The 17328-nt window shown below is 39.5% G+C and overlaps 1 protein-coding gene across 1 annotated transcript in view; it reads left to right on the plus strand.

Moving 5' to 3' along the window:
- The window catches only part of USF3 (upstream transcription factor family member 3), a 49122-nt gene that overhangs the window by 23290 nt on the left and 8504 nt on the right, over positions 1-17328 (plus strand). Inside the window, exons 2-5 of the mRNA XM_040980465.1 lie at positions 2087-2151; positions 4115-4143; positions 5951-6033; positions 15607-15703. Of these exons, the coding sequence (XP_040836399.1) occupies positions 2105-2151; positions 4115-4143; positions 5951-6033; positions 15607-15703 (256 nt within the window). The 5' untranslated portion in view covers positions 2087-2104. The remainder of the gene's footprint in view (positions 1-2086; positions 2152-4114; positions 4144-5950; positions 6034-15606; positions 15704-17328) is intronic.

A 17328-nucleotide genomic window follows, 5' to 3' on the forward strand; every position in this document is an offset into this window, starting at 1 on the left:
GTGTTATATCCTCCCTGCATTGTTTGTGTTCATTTATTTCACACACACACACAGAAAAGCTTGCTTCCATTGGTCCACTTCCCAAGTGCGCACAACTGCTGAGTCTGTGCGAGTCCCTGAAAATTTTTCAAGCTGGAAATGCAGTCCAGGGCTCTCCTGCGGGTAGCAGAAACCCAATCACTTGAGCTGTTCCCATTGCCTCCCCAGACTGCATCAGCAGAAAGGTGGAGTCAGGAGCTGGAGCCTGGTATAAAATCCGGGTAGCCCAATATGGAGTACTAGCATCATGATTTCTAGGCCAAAAGCTCATCTCCTCCCTGCATCATTCCACTCCCTTGTTGAAAATGCCCAGTGATATAAATGCTGTGTTGTGATCCACATTACTGACAAAATATCTGAAGTTCCAAGAGGTTATATAACTTGTCTAAGACCTTGACAAATAGGAAATGGCTGAAGCATATTTTAAATTCATACTATTTGACTTCTGACACCATACTTTTTACCTTCTTTCTCTCTCAAAAAGAAGAAAAAATACAAACAACAACAAAAAAATAGGGATGATGGGGGGGATAGGATCACACTTGCAGTGTACCTGCAGTATACTAGAACTGGTATTCCAACTTGACAGCCAATCCTTGGATTTTAAAAACATTAATCTTTTTACTATGAAAATCTTAAAAAAAAAAAAAAAAAAAAGAAAAAGAGAAGAGAAATGCATCACCTTTAATAATGGTGACTTTACTATTAATTGATATGTTAATGCATTGATTAAAATGTTTTCCAGTATGTATTTTCCCTGTAGTTCATATATTTCCCAGCATCCTGATATTTTAAAAATAAATAGAGGGCCCGGCGCAGTGGCGTAGTGCTTAAGGTCCTCGCCTTGCACACCCGGGATCCCATATGGGCACCGGTTCTATCCCGGCAGCCCTGCTTCCCTTCCAGCTCCCTGCCTGTGGCCTGGGAAAGCAGTTGAGGACGGCCCAAAGTTTTGGGACCCTGAACCCACGTGGGAGACCCGGAAGAGGCTCCTGGCTTCGGATCGGCATAGTATCGGCCGTTGTGCTCACTTAGGGGGTGAAGATCGGACGGAAGATCTTTCTCTCTTTCTCTCCTCTCTGTATATCCACCTTTCCAATAAAAAAAATAATAAAAATAAATCTTTAAAAAAAATAAATAGAAAATCCCATGCTCATATTTTTTTGACTTTCAAATGCTAGCTTGAACTTCTAGTTGTTTGAGGTGAAAGAAAATCCAACAAATGAGTGAATGAATGAATGAATGAATGCCTGCTTCCATGGATGGAATATTATGTATTTGTGTATTTGCTATTGTTTTTTGCTGGCGTTTTTTTTTAAAGATCCGTCTTATTTATTTGAAAGGCAGAGAAATGGGGAGAAGGGGTCTTCAATCCCAGGTTCACTCCCTAAATGGCCAAAGCAGCTGGAGGTGGGCCAGGCTAAAGCTAGGAGTCAGTAGGTTCATTCAGGTCTCCCATATGGGAGCAAGGACCCAAGGGTTTGGGCCATTCTCCATGCTTTTCCAGGTGCATTTAGAGGGAGCTGGATTGGAAGTGGAGCAGCTGGGACTGTTAACTGGTGCCTATATGTGATGCCAGGACTTTAGGCAGTGGCTTATCTCTTTACGCCACAGCACTGACCCCCCTACTTTTCGTTTTTTCCTGTGTTTAGTGAGGACAATAAGTTTAAATGTTATATAACACTTTAGTATTACTATACAGTGAACAAAGAACATCTTTTCTCAACTCAAGTATGCTCTACCTGTTTTTCCAGGTATTGCTCAAATCTACATCCCTTGAAGGTTTTCTTGATCTTTGTCAACACCAACCTTCCAAATTACTTTCTGGCTATGCTTCACTGTGTGTTCCATCTGCTAGCTGCAACATTTGTGTCTTTCTTTTTTCCTTTTTTTTGCAGTCTTTTTTATCCATAATACCTAATCCAATGCTTTTCTAATTCCAATTTCATTTTTAAGCATCTTGGTATTCATATCAAATTGTTATTAATCAATTTCTCTTGGATTCTAGAATGACTGAACTTTGTGCTGTTTTTTCATCACTTTGTAGGTTCCTATTGCTGTCACCATGCCAGAAATGACAGAGAATGATACTCCAATGAAAAAACAGCATAGGTAGGTACCCCTGGCCCCTAAATAATAGATTGTAGGCAGATAAGAAGCAGAATTAGTTCCTGTTCTGCTGTGTGTACAGTGCTTAGAGAATTTTCATTTGAGTGGCTAGAAAATGACCTTCAGAAATATGTGGTTAAATAAAAATAGATTTACTGAAATGGGTATATGGTTAATGTTTATCTGTCTTCTTTATTCAGCTAGCTAGTGTGACAAATAATGATCATCTTCAGTAGTTGATAATGTATGACGTATGTTAAGTGTTTACTTTTTAATGACATTTTGACTTGCATACAATGTTTTTGCAGATTCTGAGTTCATTTAGATGATAATGAGTATGATTAACTATTTTGTGGTAGTTCAATCTGTTCATGCTAGTGTACATGTAGTTGGTACAGTATTCCATTTGGTTCCTCTATAACCTTCTCCCAGATTTTTCATATTTTGGTCAGTGCTTCTGTCAATGCATTCTTATACTAAAAGAACTGTTCTATTTTCTTATTAAATAGCCTCAAAATATGGGGAGCTTTTTTCTACCAAGGGCTATTTGGATTTTTATGACATCATTCATAAGCCATATAAAATAAATCAGTTTAATATTTAGCCTATGGGACCAACACTATGGTGTAGTGGGCTAATCTGCCACCTCTCATGCCAGCATCCTATGGTCATCCCATATGGGGCACTGATTCAAGTTCCTATTGCTCCTTTTCCAATCCAGATCCCTGCCACTGGCATAGGGGAAAATAACAGAGAAAGGCTCAAGTGTTTGGTCCCCCGCCACCTAGATGGGAGACCTGGCTTCTGGCTTTTACTTGGCTCAGCTTAGCTCTGGGCATTGGTGGCCGTTAAGAAGTGAACCAGTAAATGGATGCGCTCTCTCTCATTCTCTTTCTCTGACTTCAAATAAATAAATCTTTAAAAAAATAAATATTTTTTTAGAATTTATTTTTACTTAAAAGTCAGATTTTACAGAGAGGAGAGACAAAGAAATCTTCATCTGGTGGTTCACTCCCCAAATGGCCACAGTGGCCAGAGATGAGCTAATTGGAAACCAGGAGCCAGGAGCTTCTTCCTTGTCTCACAAGCAGGTGCCAAGCACTTGTACCATCCTCTGCTGCCTTCCCAGGACATAAGCAGAGAACTGCATTGGAAGTGGAACAGCCAGGATATAGCTGGTGCATATGAGATGCTGGCAGTAGCAGGCGAAAGCTCTGTGCTGGTCTCAAATAAATAAACCTTTTTAAAAAAATTAGCCTTCTATAGATGTTTTTAATTTTGAATTCCGCCAGTGGTTGCCTTGGCAGGACCAAAGCAAGTTATTTCACAGTTTTATATGGCATATTGGCTGGATGCTCCTCAGTTTTGCGTTAGAGAATGCTAAGGCATTTGATAGTTGTACCTAAAAGGAAAAATCACGTAAAGACATGATAAAGACTAGGTTGGCTTTTAAGAAAATTTAAGAGATTGGACAACCTAAATTATACATAAGGCAGGTATCAGTGCCCAGGTGCTATTGGCTGCGACATTTCCCCCTCTAAAAATTACAAAGGTGCTTTGTGTTGTTGCTTTTCTTCTACATACCCACACCCACCTCTGCCCAGAGGCCAAGGCAAGCATCTGTCACCTACTGGGCACATTACTTTGAAAAGTGACAGCACCTAAATTGTATTTTTCAGGTAGTTAAAGTTTCCAGTGATTGATTCACTTTCCAACCTATGACTTTTGGGTATGAACTAATTGGTGTGATTTCTAAATATAAATTGAGGAACTTGAAGTTGGATTTACATGCCATGCATATATTAAGAAAACTTCCCTGCAGATGGTTTAATGTTGATGCAAAAAATAAAAATTTGTAAGTTCTATGTTCGTGATTCTCAAAACAAAGTGGTGAAAATGTTTTCTCATTATTTTCATGTTACTTGTTACTTTTTATTTTCATGTTACTTGTTACTTTTTGTTTCAGAAAGAAAAACCGGGAGACACACAATGCAGGTAGATACAAAAATTTTAATTTTACTTGTTATTGTCTTTGGCATTCTAAATGAAATTATGCTGTAGTTAATTTTTTGGCTTCTGAGCATAGAATCATTATGTTTTAGGAAATTGTTTCTTTATTATTTTTAATTGACAAAATGCTGTCTCATGAAGATAATTTGCTTATCCTCTACTGACCCAAGGGGCTGTATAGGTAATTGAAACAATTGATGTACTGCTGGAGCTAGTGATTCCACCCACAGAGGAAACTCTGATAAGACTCTTATTAAACAGTATGAATGTTGTGTGTCTTTAAATATATTCCTGAGAAGACTAGCTGCCCAAGGGACATCAACAGCAAGCCTTGGATCTTCAAGGAACTGGATGTGTGGGCAGTCTTAAATTAAGTTGTGAAGTCTCAATTGTAGGAACCAATGTAGAAAAAAATATTTGGTTTTCCTGCAAGCATCATAATTACAGGTCAAAGCTCGATAAGCATTGTGATGTATAAAATTAATTGTGCGTACATTTGGAATTTGGCACTTTGGATAACATATCACTTTCCACCAGAATCAGCATTCAAATCTTTAAAAATTATTACAGAAGTTAATTTATATTACTTTATAATATCCCCTTTCCATAAGGAAAGGGATTTTTTGGAAAAATTATTATGTATGGAAAGATTGCTGAACGCTGGTGGAGAATTTCTGTTTCCCAGGATAAGGAGTTACTGTGAAGTTAGACTCACCACTGTGGAAAAAAAAAAAAAACAACTTAATGTTAGTTTTTGTTTTCTTAACCTCCTCACATTAAAAAAAAAAAAATGAAAAACACAATCCACTGTTAGATAATCACAAATACCATTGTTAGAAAACTCAGAATAAAGGTAAGTAAACTCACTGTTTAGTTTTTTTTGGCTGTGTAAATTAAATTTAATCTTTTCTGGCCATCTAAACTAAATCTTTTTACTGGAATCAGCTGTCTCATGGTGCCATAATGTATGTCCTAACAGCAGCTTATTAAGAAAAGAGTAATTAGATATAATTGAAAGAGATGTCTGTTGCTAGATCTTGAAGCAAATATATATAGTGTGTTATACACACACACCCACACACGTTTGGAGAATGTCCTGGATGTTTCTATATAAGTATGCTATAGATTGTTTAAATAATCTTTTGTAGCCTCTTGTCCCTTCTCAACTTATAACATGTCTGTGCCTGGAATATTTCCCAGTCAGTTAGGGAGTTACCACTTGCTCAGTTTCTTAGATGGAAACTATCTAAGAGAGGCCTTAGATAGTAAAAACCTGATAGAAAAAAAGCAAACTAGTTGCCACTCTTGCCTGTTCTAACTCATAACTAATAGCTGTTTCTATTCAGAAAAGACTCTCCGATTCACCTCTAGATTGCGATCCTTTAATCAGTTAGACCTCATTTGCTACCAAGAAATAGCCTTGTGATAATTTGGCTGATCCATGGATTGTTTACATTTGGTTACCACTGAAATCTCTAGAAATTATTTGCACTTTAATTGAATGATGGCCTGATAGTAATGTAGTATTAGCAATTCCTGTTTCTTCATGATTTGAACTTAATTCTTATAGATATTCTTTGAAATGCTAATAAGGTTCTATTTATGCTGGTTTTTATGAGGCTTAAAATTTTACCGTTTTAGAAATGTATTTGCTTATAATAGTTGATTATAATCATTTGTCTTTATTAGATACTGTTTGATAAACATTTCTGAGGGATTTCTTGCCCAGGGAGCTTGGGGCAGTTCTGCAGAGTAGAATAAGATTTGATAAATGAATTTCCTCCTTATCTAGTTGAGAGGCATAGAAAGAAGAAAATCAATGCTGGGATAAACAGAATAGGAGAGCTGATCCCATGTTCTCCGGCCCTGAAGCAGGTAAGAAGTCTTCTCAGATTTTTATTAATTCCTGTGAGCAAACAATTCCTTGAGTTGTTTTAGTGCTTGGAGTGATTGTGCTTGTGCACTCCACTTTATATTGTTATTGTTTGAGTTAATATTGGTCTCTCTTAATTAGCTTCATTTTCTATACAACTATGTTTAATTCTTCCCACATTCTCACAATCTCTTAGTACAGTTTGCCACATGATCTAAAATATAATCTATGTAAATATAATCTCTAGAGCATTTTAAATTGTGTTTTCTCTTGAATTATTAAATTTGCTTCATGATTATGTTTACATATGTTCTACTCTACTAATTAGGCATTTCTGCCAGTTTATGTTCTTTACTCTTTTTAATTCTTGCTTCAAGTCTTCCAAGGATCTCCTCAGTGTTTTCCAAGTCCTGTCAATCCCCAGGATTAAAATCTCAGCTCCTGGGGCAGGCCAGGCCGGACGAGGCTACAGCACCTGCCTTATACACAAAGAGCAGGGCTGAGAGCAGGCCTGGTAGTGATTCTCTGGGGTCACCCCAACTAGGCTGCAGCACCTGCCAGTATGCCTGAGAGCAGGAGCTGTGACAGGCTGGGTTTGGCTAGAGTGCAGTACCTGCTGGTGTGCATGAAAACCAGAGCTAGAGGTGAGTCTGCTAGGGATTCTTCAGTCACCCTGACTAGGCTGCAGCACCCATTGCCACACACAAGAGCCAGGGCTGAGGGCAGGCATTATGGAGTTTCTTAGGGGTGTTCTCGACTAAGCAGCACCCATCAGTTTGCTTGAGAATCTTGAGTTGGGAGTGGAACTGACCAGGCAGATGCACCCCTGGGTATGTGTGTGGGCTGGTATAGGCGATGGGCTGGATCTGGGCCTACACCAGCCAGTGAATACCTTGCAGTGAGACTTCTTAGGGTCACCCCCTGCAACTGGACCACTGCACTTGATCCTTGACCTCAGAAAAAAATCACATAAACATGTGGTCTCACCCTGGAACAATGTTACAGGACTGGGTCACCTTAGTTGCTGGCCCATGTGTAAGAATGGAGAGCATACCCAGATGAGCATGAAAGACAAGATAGCTAGCTCATCTAAAACAACAGAAAACTTCGAGTACCTCTTAAAAGGATAGAAAGAGGCCAGGTTTTATAGCGAGCACCTAGGTCTTTGGTCACACTGATGTAGACAGGGACAAGCAGTAGGCCTTAGAAAGAATTTCTTACCTGTGGCACAATGAAGCTGACAACTTCTCAGAACAATGAAGACCATTCAAGCAACACTCTCAGAATATTCTTCCCCAACTGGGGTCTCTAAGGCAACACCAAGTGATCCATCTCCATCCCTGTACCCTAGAGCTGATGTAGTACAACATCAAGGAATGGTGCATTTTTTCACCTCTCAGCCCTCAACTGCTACAGACACAGGATGCAAAGCGGAAACATTTATCTCACCCACTTTCTTCTTCATCCCAGTCCCCTCCTCCCTAATCAGTGGCCCACGTGGCTCTACAGCCCCTTCATCTTTGTAATAAATATTAAAATAAAGGCAAAAATCCCATCTCAAATTGACAGTTTTCCCTACTGAAGACAATTTTTTTCTAAATAATAATAAAGATGAAGTGTGCTCATTCAAAACAAAATGAAACAAAAAATTGAAACAAGGAAGATATGTACTAGAAATAATAAATTGATACCCTCCTCCCAAGTTTTAACTGCTGTTAAAGTGTTGTTTCACATCTCTCCAGGCATGCCAATTTCAATGTATACATCCAGTTATGTTAGCCTTTTATCCCTGTGACAGAATACTTGAGACAGTCTAACTTATAAAGAAAATAAAGTTTACTTAACTCCCAGTTGTGGAGGTTTGTCTAAAGTTGTGTATCCTTACAAAATCCATATGGTCATCTCAGTAGATGCAGTGAAGACATTGATATCCTTGTAACTCTGTATTCACTGGTGGAGGTCTACCAGTGAATACAGAGTTACATTACTGCAGGAGTGCATTTGGGGGCCAACGTTATCATTTTAAAAAGGAAGCCAGAGAGACAGAATGAAAGCCCAGGCTCGCTCATTTTACAAAAACCTCTGGAAAGAACAAACCATAGACCCATACAAAAATACCTGATCACTTCTGGGAATGGGTGCCCCTGTGACCCATAGATGTCCCATTAGGCCCCACCTCTTTTTTTTTTTTTTTTTGTAAGATTTGTTTGTTTTATTACAAAGCCAGATATACAAAGAGGAGAAGAGATAGGAAGATCTATCTGTTGATTCACTCCCCAAGAAGCCTCAATGGCCATTGCTCAGCCAATCCAAACTCAAGAGTCCAAAGCCAAGAGCCCAGAGCCTTCTGCGGGTCGCCTGCATGGGTGCAGAGTCTCAAGGCTTCAGGCCATGCTCAACTGCCTTCCTAGGCCACAGGCAGGAGCTGAATGGGAAGCGGGGCCATTGGGATAAGAACTGGTGTCTATGTGGGATCCCGATGTGTGCAAGGCAAGGACTTTATCCACTAGGGTATCAGGCCAGGCTTGGCCCCGCCTCTTAAAAGTCTTCCACTGCCACCCTGGGGACCAAGACTACAGCACATGAATTTTGGGGACACAGAACTCTGAATAAAGTCATGCAGAGCCATCCTTGCCATGACACATCATCATAATCAAGCTCTCTTTGGTTGAACATTAAGATACTTAAATGTACATATTAAAGAAGCCAATTAACTTATAGAGGAGCCCCAATGACACTCACAACTTTCCTCTCCGAGGAAGCCCTACAGGCCAGAAGAGAATGGAATGATATATTCCAGATCATAAAAGAAAAAAATTGTCAGTCTAGAATAACATACTTATTCTCCTCTGAGAATACAATATAAATTCCTTTATACAATACAACGCAATATTCTTTTGTATTTGAAAATACTTCGAAAGCAACAAAAAGCAGAAATATTTTGCCTCTGCTAGGCCTTCGCCACAAATGTTGCTTCAAGATGTGCTACAAACAGAAAAAAAAGAATAGCACCTACAGATCCAAAGGAAAGGTGGAGAACATCCCAACAAAATGACAAATCAAACAATAGAAATCCCTTTCCAAAATGATGTTACCAAATGACCACCTATTGATATTAACCCTGAATGTGAATGGCTTAGACTCATCAATCAAACAACACAGATTACTGGACTAAATAAAAAATAAAACCCATTCTGTTGTGTATGAGAGACACATTTCACCACCAAAGATACATAGAAGCTGAAAGTGAAAAGATGGAGAGGATATTCCAGGCTAATGGAAAGGAAAAATAAGCTGGTGTAGCAATTCTTATATCAGATAATATAGACTTCAATATGGATAACGTTAAAATAGATGAAGAAGGACACCACATTAATGTCAAGGGATTGATTCAGCAAGAAGAAATTCATAATAAATATGTATGCGCCAAATGCCAAGGCACCTAGCTACATGAAGCAAATATTAGTGGATTTTAATGGAGAAATAGACTCCAATACAATAATAGTGGGGGTCTTAACACCCTGCTAACCTCAGTGAACAGATCCATGAGAAGCAGTTCAGCAGGCCAACAGCAGAGCTCACCCAGACACTAGAAAAATGGACTTAATTGGTATCTATGGAACCTTCCACTCTGCAGACAGAGAATACACTTATTTTTCATCAGTACATGGAATTTTCTCCAGGATTGATCACATTACAGGCCACAAAACATGCCTCAGCAAATTTTAACAATGTCAGAATCATATCACGCATCTTCTCAGACCATCATGGAGTGAAACTGGAGACCAACATTTCAAAATACCCAAGAACATATGCAAATACTTGGAGACTAAGTAACATGCTACCAAATGAACAATGGGTTATAGAAAAAAATCCATCAGGAAATGAAAAAAACATGCTTGAAAAGAATGAAGGCATCAACACAACATGCTAAAACTTGTGGGACACAGTCAAGGCAGTATTAAGAGGTAAGTTCATTTCAGCTAATGCCTATGTCAAGAAACTAGACAGGCACTAGGTACATGGGCTAACCACACATTTGAAGGAACTAGAAAAACAACAGCAAAATAACCACAAGATTAACAGAAAAAGAGCAGGGGGCAGGTAAGAGAAATAAAGCAAATAGAGACCAAGTGAATAATGCATAAGATCAGTGGATCAAAAGTGCTGGTTCATTTACAAAATTAACAAAATAGATTCCCCACTAGCCTAAAAAAAAAACGGAGAGAAGATACTAATCAGTAGGATCATAGAAGAAAAAGGAAATTTAACAATGGATAACATAATAAGATAATCAAACTTATTACAAGCAACTGTATGCCAATAAATCAGAAGATCTAGGAAAAATGGATAGATGTTTGGACACATACAGTCTTCCAAAATTGAATGATAAGGCAGTTAATGATCTAAAAAGACCTGTAACAATGCCAGAGAATGAATCAGTAGTTAAATCCCTCCCAACCAAGAGAAATCCTGGACCAGATGGCTTCACTGCTGAATGCTACCAAACGTTTCAAGAGGAATTTGCTCCAGTCCTCCACAGGCTATTCCACACAACAGAAAGGGAGGCAGTCCTTCCAAACTCTGTGAAACCAATATCACCTTAATACCAAAGCCAGATAGACACACAACAGGAAAAGAGAACTATAGACCAACATGATGCCTGATGAACATAGATGCAGAAACCCTGAAACAAAGAATTCTAGCTAACAGGATCCAGCAGTTCATCAGACAGAGCATTCACCCAGACCAGGTGGGATTCATTCCTGGCATGCAGGGATGGTTTAACATAGGCAAAATGATGAATGTAAGACACCACATCAACAAACTGAAATACAAAATCCATATGATCATCTCAGTAGATGCAGTGAAGACATTTGATAAAAATGCAACACCACGTCAACCTTTAAACCTTAAACAAAATAGTCACAGAAGGAACATTCTGCAATGCAATCAAGGCAGTTTACAAAAAACCCAACACCAGCATCATATTAAGTGGAGAAAGACTGGAAGCTATTCCACTAAGATCTGGAACTAGATAAAGTTGTCCACTTTCATCACTGCTATATGGGAAGGGTGGGGGGAATCCCCAGTGCCTATAAAACTGTATCACATAATACAATGTTAACAACAATAAAAAAAAAGAAGAAGAAAAAAAAAAAAAAGAAAGTCCCTGCTAAAGCTATTAGGCAAGAAAAACAAAGGAATTCAAATTAGAAATTTTCCATATTTGTAGACAACATAATTCTTTACATGGGGGAATCAAAAGATTCAATTGAGATTATTTGAGAATAGGCTATTGGAAAAAATTCTCACAAGAGAATTTGGCAGTGTAACAGGGTACAAAATTAATGTAATAAATCAATGGTGCTAGTATACACAAATAGCTCAGAAAAAAACTTCTAAGTACAGTCCCCTTTAAAATAGCAATGAAGAACCTAAATACCTTGAAATTAACCTAACCAAAGATGTGGAAAACCTCTATAATGAAAATTACAACTTGAACTGTGGTTATGCAGCAAGGTGGAGGAATCCACCATGGAGGAAGGGTTGTGGGAGGGGCGGGGGAAATCCCAGTGCCTATAAAACTGTGTCACATAATACAATGTTTTTAACAATAAAATAAAATTTTAAAAAAGAAAATTACAAAACATTAAAAAAAGAGATGGAAGCCGACATTAAAAAATGGAGAAACCTACCATGTTCCTGGATCAGCAAGATCAACATCATCAAAATGTCCAGTGTTACCAAAAGTAATATACAGATTCAACACAATCCCAAGCAAAATCCCAACAGCATTGTTCTCAGAAATAGAAAAAGATGATACAAAAATTAATTTAGAAACACAAGAGACCACGAATAGTGAAAACTATCCTGAAGAATAAAAATGAAGCTGGAGGAATTAGTTCCTGATCTCAAGACACCACAGGGCAGTGGTCATCAGACCAGTTTGTTACTGGTACAGAAACAGATCAGTGAAACAAGGTAGAAACTCCAAAAGTGAGCCTACACATGCACACCCTGCTAATGTTTGACAAAAGAGCTGAAAATAATCCAGGGAAAAATTCTGATCTCTTCAACAAATATTGTTTGGATAATCAGATAGTAGCCTGCAGAAGTAAGAAACAAGACCCCCCCCCACTTGTTGCTTTATACTGTAAAAAAAAAAAAAAAAGAAAAAAACAAGCTCTAAATGGATCAAGGACCTAAATCTGCACCCAGAGACCATCAAACTATTAGAGGTAAACATAGGACACACTCTGCAGAACATAGGCATTTGATAAAGACTTCTTAGAAAAGTCACCACAATAAAAGTCAAAGCCAAAATAAACAGTTGGGTTACATCAAACCAAGAAGCTTCTGTACAGCCAAGGAAATGATTAACAAAGCAAAGAAGCAATCAACAGAATGGGAGAAAATATTTCCACACTATACAACAGAGAGGGGACACCAGGATTTACAAAGAACTTCAGAAACTCAGCAACAGCAAAACAAACAATCCTGTGAAGAAATGGGCAAAGGAAATGAACAGTTTTCAAAAGGACAATTTCAAATGGCTAATGGAAATATACATTTGTAAAAAACATACTCAGGCTTACCACTTGATTACGAATCTTTCAACAGGGCCCGGCACAGTAGCCTAGTAGCTAAAGTCCTTGCCTTGAATGTGCTGGGATCCCATATGGGCACCGGTTCTAATCCCGACAGCTCCACTTCCCATCCAGCTCCCTGCTTGTAACCTGGGAAAGCAGCTGAGGACGGCCCAAAGCTTTGGGACCCTGCACCAACATGGGAGACCCAGAAGAGGCTCCTGGCTTTGGATTGGCTCAGTTTCAGCCATTATGGCTGTTTAGGGAGTGAATCATCAGACGGAAGATCTTCCTCTCTGTCTCTCCTCCTCTTTGTATATCTGACTTTCCAGTAAAAATAAAATATTTAGAAAAACTTTTAGAAAGAGTCTTTCAACAATGTCGTTGATTGTGATCCATCCTGCACCCTCCCTTCTGTAGTAGCTGGAGCTTCTAGGTGTTGAACCTGCGTAGATCCTGAAGGGCCAGATCCGCTGGCTTTCCCAGTCTTCAGTGAGGTCTTCCACTTCTGTTTATTTTTCTTCTCTGCAGGGTGGACTTAGATTACCAGAAATGTTTTTAATTTTTTTTTAATACTGTTTCCTCACATAATACCAAACTGTCTTCTGACTTTCTATTTTTCTTTCTCTGTGATTCACGGAATAGTGGCTGCTCAGTAAGAACTGATACTTACAAAGTCCGATCTTGTTTTCCTGCTCTTTGTTTTTGTTCCTACAAAGTTCCTCTCTAGAAGGAAACTGTTGTCCTTTTGCCTCCTTGACGTCCTAACATGTCCTGAGGAAGCCAGAGTTTGGCCCCCAGCAACAGAACAGTGAAAGATTTTCTTCACTGTGGCTGCACACTCTGACTCTGTAAGCAAGGGGCAGGTCACTGGGCATTACCATGTTCTTCCTTTGTCCAGTGAAGCATTCGCCCCCACACGGTAAACGACTAAAGAGCAGAACCCAGAAATAACTACTCAATAGCACAAATGTTTTCATTTGCCAACTGGTAAGATAAAAGCATCTATGAAAACATAAATGTAACTGCTGTATGGACATATTTTTAAGATTATTTTTACTTATTATAAAGATTTTAATTTAGTTATTTATTTGAAAGACAAAACAACAGAGAGAGAGAGATCTTGATCCACTGATGCACTTCTTCAGCCAGGTCTGGGCTGAGCTGGAGCCAGGAGCCAGGAACTTCATCCTGGCCTCCTGTGTTGGTGGCAGGAACCCACGTCCCTGGGCAGTGCTGCTGTGCCTTCCCACGTTTGTTAGCAGAAGCTGGATAAGAAGTGACCGCTGGGACTAAACCAGCGCTGCAGTACATAATGCTAGTCATGAGGGGCCACCCAATCCGTTATGCCCCAGTGCTGGCCCCCCACAATATATTTTTTTAATTTAGAAAATGCTCTTTTCTCTTTGGGTTTTTTGAAAAAGATATGCAGAAGGTATGGACTGACATACAACACTTCTAGAAAGACACAGCAGTAATTTTATGCTGATTGCTTCTCCAAGTGAATCTAAAGAACTAAACAAAAAGGAATGTTAGTTTTCAATACATATCCCTTCATATCCACTACATTTCTTTGTTATATGACGCTTTCAATTTTAAAAACTGTGGGCTAATCCACAATAAGAGAACACTCTGGCTAACTGAAATTTAATGTTCTGGGATCATGATATCAAAACTTAGTCAAGTGACATTTCTTTCTCGGCTTGTTATTTCAAATAATTTGTTAGTTATAGTTAGCAGAGGAAATAACAAGGTTAAAACCCCAATTTATCCTCTGTTTCTAACACTCTTCTAATATTCTTCTAGCCCTGCTCACCTCTTACTGTTCTGCAGACACTCCAGAGCCCACCTACCAGTGGGTCTTGCCCTTCTGATCTTGCTCTATGGGCCTTCTTCCCACAGGGCATGCTTCCTGTCACTTCCTTTGAATTTTGCTACAGTGCCTCCTTACAAAGGGGTCCTTCATGCCATTGTCATATAAAAAACATTGTAGCAGGCCTGTACAGTAGGCTAGTGGCTAAGCTCATTGCCTTGCATACACCAGGATCCTGTATGGACGCCACTTTCTGTCCTGCAGCCCTGCTTCCCATCTGGCTCCCTACTTATGGTCTGGGAAAGCAGTGAAGGATGGCCTAAGACATTGGAGCCCTGCATCCGCATGGGAGACCTGGAGGAGGCTCCAAGCTGTGGATTGGCTCAGCTCTGGCCATTGTGGCCACTTGGGGAGTGAATCAGCAGACGACGCAGTATCTTCCTCTGTCTCTCTCCTCCTCTTGGTATACCTGACTTTCCAATAAAAATAAATAAATCTTTTTTAAAAAATTATAGCAGAGCATCTTAGTTCAGGCTGCTGCAACAAAAGTACTATAGCCTGGGTGATGTAAACAACCGAAACCTGTTCTTGCTCGCCCAGAGGTTGGCAGGCTCAGGATCAAAGTGCCAGCTGATTCTGTTGCTTGTGAGGGCCTGCTTCTGGCCATGTCTTCAGTGTGCTGGAGAGGGAGAAATCATCTCCCTGTCTCTCCCCGTAAAGGCACCAGTCCATTCCTAAGGGCTTCATCCTCTTGACTTAATCACCCCAAGGTTCCCACCTCCTAATGCCGTTATGTTGGGTGCTGGGTGCACACACAGAGTATCAGTCCTCATTCTAGGCCTCTCCTTATCCTGCTTATTGTTCTTTATTACTCTTTGTAAGTATACGCATATGTGTACATGTATGGTGTGTATGTATGAACTCAACAACTTCTAATTATTTTATATATAAATCTGAGGACAAGGATTTTGTCTCACTCTTACGTGTCCAGTACCTAGAACAGTCCTGACACAAAGTGTTTCCTAAATGAAAATGAGGAGTAGACACTTTTGATTATGGTGCTTGTTCTAAATTTTGAAAAGATACACATGGTGTGACAGAACCTAAGTGTTAAATTTCTTGTGGCAACTTACGCTTCAGTGAACTTTTAAATGGTTAATTTTCTTTGGCAGAGCAAGAATATGATCCTGGACCAAGCCTTTAAATACATAACAGAGCTGAAGAGGCAGAATGATGAGCTCCTGCTTAATGGAGGGAACAATGAACAAGGTGAAGAGCTGAAGAGTGTTTTGTTGTTTTCCTTTTAATGTTTATTTAGGCTTTTGTGTAAAACTGATGTGTGGCTTTTTCACAAATACATCAGTTTTTAAAATTTCAAATGAATTTAAATATCCATATTTTGTTAAAAATCGTCTGTTTTTGTTTTGTTTTGTGTTAAGATTTCTTGATATAAAAGTCAAAGTTACAGAGAGGGAGAGAGAAAGAGAGAGATCCTCTGACTGCTGGTTCACTTCCCAGGTGGCTGCAATGGCCAGGCTGGGTCAGACTTGAGCCAGGAGCCAGGAGTTTCTTCCAGGTTTCCCTTGTGAGCAGTAGGGGCCCAAGCATCTGCCGTTGCTTTTCCCAGGTGTTTATTAGGGAGCTGGATCAGAAGTAGAGCAGCCAGGACAATAACTGGCAATAAATACCAGCCACATCTTCTGAGTTTAAAATATTTATTTATTTATTTATTTTTGTTTTCTTGAAATGTACCATGACACACAGAGAGAAGTAGTGAGAGCACAGAGATCTCCCATCAGCCTGTTCCTTCCCCAAATGCCTGCCACAGCCAGGCCTGACACGTGAAAACAGCACCTTGCAGTCAGTAGGCCTGGGAGAATAATGTCCAAGTATATTCATTTTAGTTAGACTCTTCCCTTTTCAGTGACTGGTCTTGTAGACACATGTAATTTTGATTTTGGACTGCTCTGTGTCTTCTTACCCAACACGTGATGCTGGTTACATTCAATGTCCTTTATTTCATTTGGATCTTGCAGTGGGGGGTGGGGCATCCCATGAGAATTGAAGGGGCAGTTTTACTATGTAACTTAAAAGAAGGCAGAATATAGCTGTGCTGAGACTTAATGTGCCTTCACTCAAAAGGACAAAGTACTTGTTTGTTCCAGGTGATTTATTTCTTGAACTATCTGATCATTTAATGACATTTGATTTTTAGATAGAGTGACTATTTGATACTATCCAATAAGTTCCATTTTTCAATCAACATTGGAGAGAATCTTTCCTAGCATCAACTAAAAAGAATAATATCCAAGGCAGGAACATGGCTCAGGTGGTCAGCCAGTTAGGACAGAGGGCCAGTTCCTCTGATGGCTCGGTAGGCCATCTTTAAGGTGAGAAACAGGAATTTGCTGAGTAGGCAGCAGTGTTAGACTGTACAATGAGCGGGTAGCAAGGATGCTCCAAAGTGAATTCAGGATGTCGGCCTTCCAATTTTTCCCTTTATAGCTTTGGCTAAGTAACATTTTACCCCTTTTCTACATCAGTACCGTTTTATGATCCTGCCCTTGGGAAGCTGTTAGGGTAGATTTGTGAAAATGAGTATGTGCTGGATAAAGTTTTCGAGCTCCGCAAAGCAAAGTATAAGGCCAACTGAAGTGTCAACTTTTCTAATGAAGATGCCTTTGACTTCAAAGCCCCAAGGCTGAAGCTCAGGTGACCTTAGGAAAATGAGAAGCTGAACAAGCTGGAGAACCAGGCCATGGGTTGGGGGCAGCCCCTGAGGCAACTTCAAATGTCATCTCTGTCAGGATCATTTTTTTCCTGAGAAACTGCTCTTTTATCATTTTGTGTTCCAGAAGCTTCCTCTACTCATCAGCCACTTAACAGTGTAGCAG

This window comes from Ochotona curzoniae, unplaced genomic scaffold (genome assembly GCF_017591425.1).
Source record: "Ochotona curzoniae isolate NIBS_2020 unplaced genomic scaffold, NIBS_Ocur_1.0 contig_3498, whole genome shotgun sequence".
In the NCBI taxonomy this organism is placed as follows: Eukaryota; Metazoa; Chordata; class Mammalia; order Lagomorpha; family Ochotonidae; genus Ochotona; species Ochotona curzoniae.